General features: G+C 48.7%; 1 protein-coding gene across 1 annotated transcript; it reads right to left on the bottom strand.

Moving 5' to 3' along the window:
• Positions 1-2,507: 2,507 nt before the first annotated feature.
• Positions 2,508-5,576, bottom strand: LOC677667 (uncharacterized). The gene is made up of 10 exons (NM_001112344.2): positions 5,152-5,576; positions 4,836-4,976; positions 4,596-4,667; positions 4,314-4,412; positions 4,121-4,174; positions 3,889-3,990; positions 3,646-3,793; positions 3,455-3,525; positions 3,123-3,215; positions 2,508-2,736 (listed from the first exon to the last, which is right to left on the bottom strand). Exons 1-10 carry the CDS (start codon positions 5,383-5,385, stop codon positions 2,677-2,679), a joined length of 1,074 nt encoding a protein of 357 aa, NP_001105814.2. The 5' UTR covers positions 5,386-5,576; the 3' UTR covers positions 2,508-2,676.
• Between the last annotated feature and the right edge of the window lie 795 nt (positions 5,577-6,371).

The raw sequence follows: 6,371 nt of genomic DNA, 5'->3' as shown, positions 1-6,371 counted from the left end.
CAATATTTTGCATAGTAATGTTTGAAATATGAGATGTGACAGGAGATAGTCTTAGTGTTGATAATATAGGCCAAACTTTTTGGGCTAGTGTTGGAGCGAAAGTCGACCACCCCTCGATCAGACTTCTTTAATATCAATCGAATAGGTTTTGTCGCAGGTATAGAAAGCGAATGGTACCTCGACCAGTACCAGAATCGAGGTCTTCGGCCGGAGCTGCCAGAGACGTTGGAGCGAAAGACCGCACTATTAAAAAGGAGGCTCATTGTAGCCTCGCGAAGGCGCTCCCATCGGCTTGGACAGTTCTGAACCATGACAGTCATGGCAAGGTCGAAGGCTCGGCTTCGCAGGGCGAAGGGTGCCGTGCGCGGGCGACCTCTCTGGACGACGCAAAGGCGGCCATCGCCGAGAAAAAAAGGCAAGACAATCCTCGCTGATGTCGCCCCCAAGATGCACCCGAAAACAACGATGAGCCAATCAACAACAAGTGTCCCCGAACCAAGAACCCGCCGACCCCCGAAGGCACCGTTCACACATGCAATTCTGAAGGCCTCCCCCAAGCTGACGACATCATCAAGGACAGCGATGTCCTATGCATCTCAGCTGAAGACCAGCTCAAATTACGAGCACTTCGTATAAAAAACAATCATCTATAAAAATAGAAAGAGAACCCGCGGCCAAGAGGTAGCGAACAAATATGCAGGCCAAAGAAAGACAAATTGCTCAAGAAGAGGAGCAAAAGGCTAAGGAGCTAGAGCAGCAAATCGATGAAATGCTGGGCGAAGACCTCTGCCACCAGCAACGAGCCGCAACACTCAATCTAAACCTTCGTCTCCTCCACGTACCAACCTTCGCACTAGCTGCCTTCCAAGGGCTAAATTACCTTTTCGAGTGAAGCTCTCTCTCACCACAACTTTAGACCTCCCCTTGGCCGCAAAATTACAAAGCAGACACTTACCCCAAGTAGAACAACATTGCAGACCCAACTCAGTACATCATGAGCTATCAGGTCGCAATCGCATCATCTGGGGGACGACACCACTATGGCCAAGCCATTCATCATAGCCCTCAAGGGGCCAGCTCTCACATTTTATTCAAGGTTGCTGCCGTTATCAATTGATTCATGGAAGACTCTCCGCAACAAATTCCCGCTGAATTTCTAAGGCTACAGACCTGAAACAGACGCACTGGCAGAACTCTCACTTTGTAGGCAGCAAGAGAAGGAAAGTCTTCGTGAATATTACAAAAAGTTTCTCATGTTTAAATCACAGCCCTCGGTCGATGACCATATAGCCATCCACTATGCAATCAGCGGCCTTCGAGCAGGTGTCCTATACAACCACTGCATAAGGAACCCACCAATTAACCTGTAAGAATTTTAGCAACTTTTCAAAAATATGCCCGTTCAGAACTCCATCAAAGAAAAGTTGAGTCACAGCGAAAGGCAAAAGAGACTCTACAATTCAGTAGGACATGGATCAGGCCTCCGTGGCAATGCATGACCTAGCCCAGCAAGAGCGCGGTCAGCTCCAAGTACAGAATATCACAAACCAGCAGCAACCAGGAGAGAACCCCCCAACGCCAGGGCTACTCCCCGCAACAAGGTCGCGATGGCAAAGCAACTAGGGTCAGAGGCTGAGGCTGAGGCCCTCAGTGGCCGAGAAGATTCTACTGTGTTTTCCATGGCGAAGACTCAGGGCACCCAACCAGGGATTGCCCGGAGACCAAGGCGACCGAGGACCGACTGGCTAGGGCTGCCCCGGTAGAAAACCAAAGAGTAATCGCTCATACCTATCAACCATAATAGTATCACCAGCATCAATACCAAAATGAGCATCCATATTACCCCCAGCACCAAAACCCCAAACCCTTCCCACAACAACATCGCCTTCAACACCAAGAAAGGTTGGCCCTGCCACCACCACCACACCACATCAGTCAAACCAACACCCACCACCAAAGCATGAAGACTTCGCTGATCCACCCTTCGAGGGAGTGATTCGTATGATCACTAGAGGGTCCACCTCAGATTCCGAGAACATAGGCGGGAGGGGGCCCAAAAAATATATGTTTCATATAAGTTTTTAGATAATCATGATATGCATGATTGTTACAAAAACAATTTGCAGATATTTTTTATCAGTGAATTTTAAGTCTTGCAAGTAATTTTTTCTCATGCTTTGATGCCTGTAACTGAGATCCTTATGTGCATTACAGTTGTAGATTGTTATCCAAATTTATCTGTATCACATGGATTTTTTGACCAAGTTTTCTCAAAGCTAATATTATTGAGAAGTTATTTAAGGTCAACTATGTAGCAAGAAAGGTTAAATAGCTTTTAGCTACATGTTCTATCGAGAAGGATACGTTAAAAAATGTTGATCTTTTGCTTTTAAAAAATATGCTGGACGGAGTTATTTATTTAAGAGATATTAGATCTATACGCAATCTAAAAACGTAATTTAGAACACTCTAGATTTTATTCTCACTTAAGATATTCGCAGTAATTTACCATTAAATTATTTTTATTATTTTCCCTCTATTTTATTACAGTTATTGACAATAAAAAAATCAGAGGCCTAAACATCGAGGTTGGTCTATGGCCCTTAAAAAAACGAGAGCCGGCCCTGTCGACCGCTTCTAGGCAAAGCTTTCCATCGCCTGCTGACTGGACCATGACTAGTCCCGTTGCCTGCTCTCCTTGGACCAGCTGACCAACTTGCGCAGGAACTCCTCCACCTGCACGCAGCGCCAAACGCACACTAGACAGGTTCAGTCCACGTCGGTGACGGTTCAGTTACATGTCATGAAAAGCACAGCTATATACAAAGCACAGCTGTAGAGCATATATTATATATATATATATAGTAGAAGAAAAGGGGTGGTCCAACAGCTCGAGCTTTTCTCGAAAGCAACAGCGAGCACTCGCGGGCAAGGCGTGCATGGCCTGTGCCTACACAAGTGCAACAGCAACCGTGACTTTCCGATGCGGGGTTTCTGCTAGTTCTGTTTCACATTTTTCAGTGAACAGCTTAAAGCACTGAACTGAACTGAACTGAACTGAACTAGGTAGCCCGTGCACGTACTGTACAGTAATAACTGGTAGCAGTGGGTAGTGTTGCTACCTCAGAAGGTTCACGCAGGGAGTAGGATGCGCGGGTCTCCTTCGGAATCTTGCTCACCAGGATCCCGATCCCTTGCCCCAAGTTGCGCAGGACCTGTTACAGTTTGACGGAAACAGCAAAAGCGTCAGTATAGTTGCCTTCCCAGTAGCGTCAGAACAAAGCTACATATGAAAAAAAAAATGGTTTTTTTTAGCTTAGATTGCTGTTGAGAGACATCTCATAATATCGTTAATTTCACGGTCTTGACACAACATATGAATTCCTTGGTCTAAACACAACATATGCAACATATGGATTGTTTGTCAGACTCAAATGTTACTAAAAGGAATTACCTTGAACGCGTCCTCGTCGGTGCTATCGTCTCCGATATATATCGGGAAGACACTGTTACTGCCAGCAAAACCTTGAGGAAATTGAACCATGCATGGCAGGCAAACTATTAGCACCTATACGTCATTACGTCGTCGTCGGCAGTGAACAGCAAAATCCAATGATTCGATGAGAAGCAAGCACAAGCACTCACCGAGAGACTCGAGCAAGAACTGCAGGGCGTTGCCCTTGTCCCACTTGATGGACGGCCGGATCTCGAGGACCTTCCTGCCCTTGGTGAGGCGGAGGTCCGGGTACTCCTTGAGCACCGACCGGACCTGCTCCTCCAGAGCGCGCCATTTCTGCCCCGGATATTACATGCATGTGTCAGTTATTACGCGAGACGGCGGCGAACGACCCTTCCGTTCCGTGCGTGTGCTCGTAGACACATCCTCACCTCCTCCTGGACGCAGCGGAAGTGGACGGAGAGGCAGAACTTGTTGTTCTCCACCGTCGCGCCGGGGATCGGCGCCGTGCTCGCCGTCAGCGCGCGGTACACCTGCAGAGAAGAAGTTGCAGACAGAGCAAGAGTCATGCTGGCGAACTAGCTAGACGCCTGTGTGTTGCTTGCTTGTAGCACGCCCTCGCAGGTAAACATGTCAGGAGAAACTTCAACTAAATTAAATTACCTCCTCAATGACCGGCAGGAACGCCCTCGCAGGTTGGCATAGAACGGCTCCGGCCTGCATTTCCAAGTCAACGAAAGTAGATTAAGTTTATATGGAATACAAAAAGAAGCCAAATTCTGTAAGAAACGACTGTCAGTATATATCTCAAGCCTGTACAGGCCTGGTGGAAAGACAGACAAGGGTAGCTGCTGACCTTTGCCTTGGTGTGCTTGGACTGTGCTGTGGGGCCCTTGATGTCCATGCCGTGGCTCCCGGCGTAGTACAGCTCCGCCAGCTTCACGAAGTTGAACACCTAGATATCGCACCAGAGTAGAACAGACCCATCAGCATTCAGCACAGCACTGATGAATAACTGAAAAGCCACAACGGAAAAGCACATTTCACAAAGATTGCGAGGCCCCACTCCCCAGCAAAGACCGATGTAAAACTGTAGAGAGAAGAGAGAGAGAGAGAGAGATGGAGGAAGAAAAGGTACCTTGTCTCTACACCTCCCGCTCACGATCGCCGTCGGGAAGTGCTCGGCCACGCCTCTCACCGCGTCCCGCATCTGCGGCGTGCCACAGAAAAAAAAAAGCGTCAGGCAAGCAGCTAGCTAGTCTAGGCCCGTGCATGCATGGCGTGCGTTCGCCGGAGCCGCACACCATGCCCTGCTGCTCCGCCACTCCGCGCCTTCATCCACATAGGAAACAGAAAATGATAGGTATTATTGCCTGACCTCCTCGGACATGACGGCGCTGTCGGGGTCCCTGACGATCGGCGACAGGGTGCCGTCGTAGTCGAGGAACATGACGATCTTCTTGCCTTTGGCGGCGGCCAGCACCGACTCGAACGCGGCCAATGCCGACGGGTGCTTCTCCTGTGCGCGTACGGTACGGGTGGGCAGCGCGGCGGTCAGGTCATGTCAGGTCATGTCAGCGACGACGACGATTGACGAGCATCGGCACAACACAAACACAACGTAGACACAACAAGCGAGGCGTATATGGTCGAATGGCACGCGAACGACGGCGGCCGGGCACGTATTTACGTACCATCCAGTCGTCGAAGTCGGCGTGCCGCGGCACGACTAGTTCTGGCCAGGACCCAGCGGCGCCGGGGTCGTCCGTGGCCTGGCGCGCCGCCGCCGCCACCGCCGGGGCCAGCCTGCATCCGCCGCGCGCCCTCGCCGGCGGGTACGACGTGAACCGCCGGCCGGGCTGCGACGTGACGGCGGCGGCGGCGGCGATGATCGCGTCGTCCGCGGCGAAGGCGGTGCGCTTCGTCATTGCGCGCGCGCGGTCTCGATCGAGAAACCACTGAACAATCAGGACGTGGACGCTGCACGCTGGAGGCGGATCGGAGAAGGAAAGGAGGAGAGAGGCGACGACCACACCACACGGATGAATGGATGGCTGGCTGGCTGGCTGGATCGGAGAGACAGAACACGCGCGAGGGGCCTGAATGCGTTGGTTGCTTGGTTCCGGGCAGTGCGGACTGCGGAGGGGAGGGGCTCTATATAGTTGTGGCCGGCCGGGTGTCTTGGTTGGGTGGACGCGACACCGGTTTTGTAACAGTGGCAGGGGCAGGCAGCGGTGGCATGCATTGCATCTTGTCTTTGCATTGATCGACAAACGATAATTCGTACCGACTGTATTTGCTATGTAACTTCAGGCCTCCTGAGTGCGATCGTCTTTCATATCCAAAATAAATATAATACGTACTAGCAAGATTGCGACGTTGAATGCGATGCACTAGTGCGATATATTTTTTTCTCTCAATTGTACCGGCCTCCGAATGTATAAGATAGTGGCGAATTATGATTTTTTTTCATTGGAAGCAGATTTTTTTCGTTTCTTCTTCACGTACAAGTTTGATTTCAAGTTTGTATTTTCCACTATTATTAAGAACATTAAAAATATGTTAGAATATTTTATTATTACATTTATTTTTATATCATTTGTATAGCACTGGAATGACATAGCTGAAAAAAAACACGACTAAGGATATAGGTGAGCACACCACCAAAACTAAGGGCACCAGTTTAAAAAACCCTAAAGTTATTGTCTTATCTGATACCAAACCTATCAAAATAACTATTAAAAATCATAATATGTTTTTCTATGTTAAATTATGCTATTAGCTACTAACCAACAAAATTTAAACTGAAAACTTAGTTTGCACATAAAAATTTAAAATGATAAATAATTTTGTCAAGAGGTAAATTTAATAAACTCAAAGAAGTAGAGTGGTAAAATTAACTAAAAAATACTTT

Source organism: Zea mays, chromosome 7, assembly GCF_902167145.1.
Source record: "Zea mays cultivar B73 chromosome 7, Zm-B73-REFERENCE-NAM-5.0, whole genome shotgun sequence".
Lineage (NCBI taxonomy): Eukaryota > Viridiplantae > Streptophyta > Magnoliopsida > Poales > Poaceae > Zea > Zea mays.
This window is presented reverse-complemented; position numbering and strand designations above follow the sequence as displayed.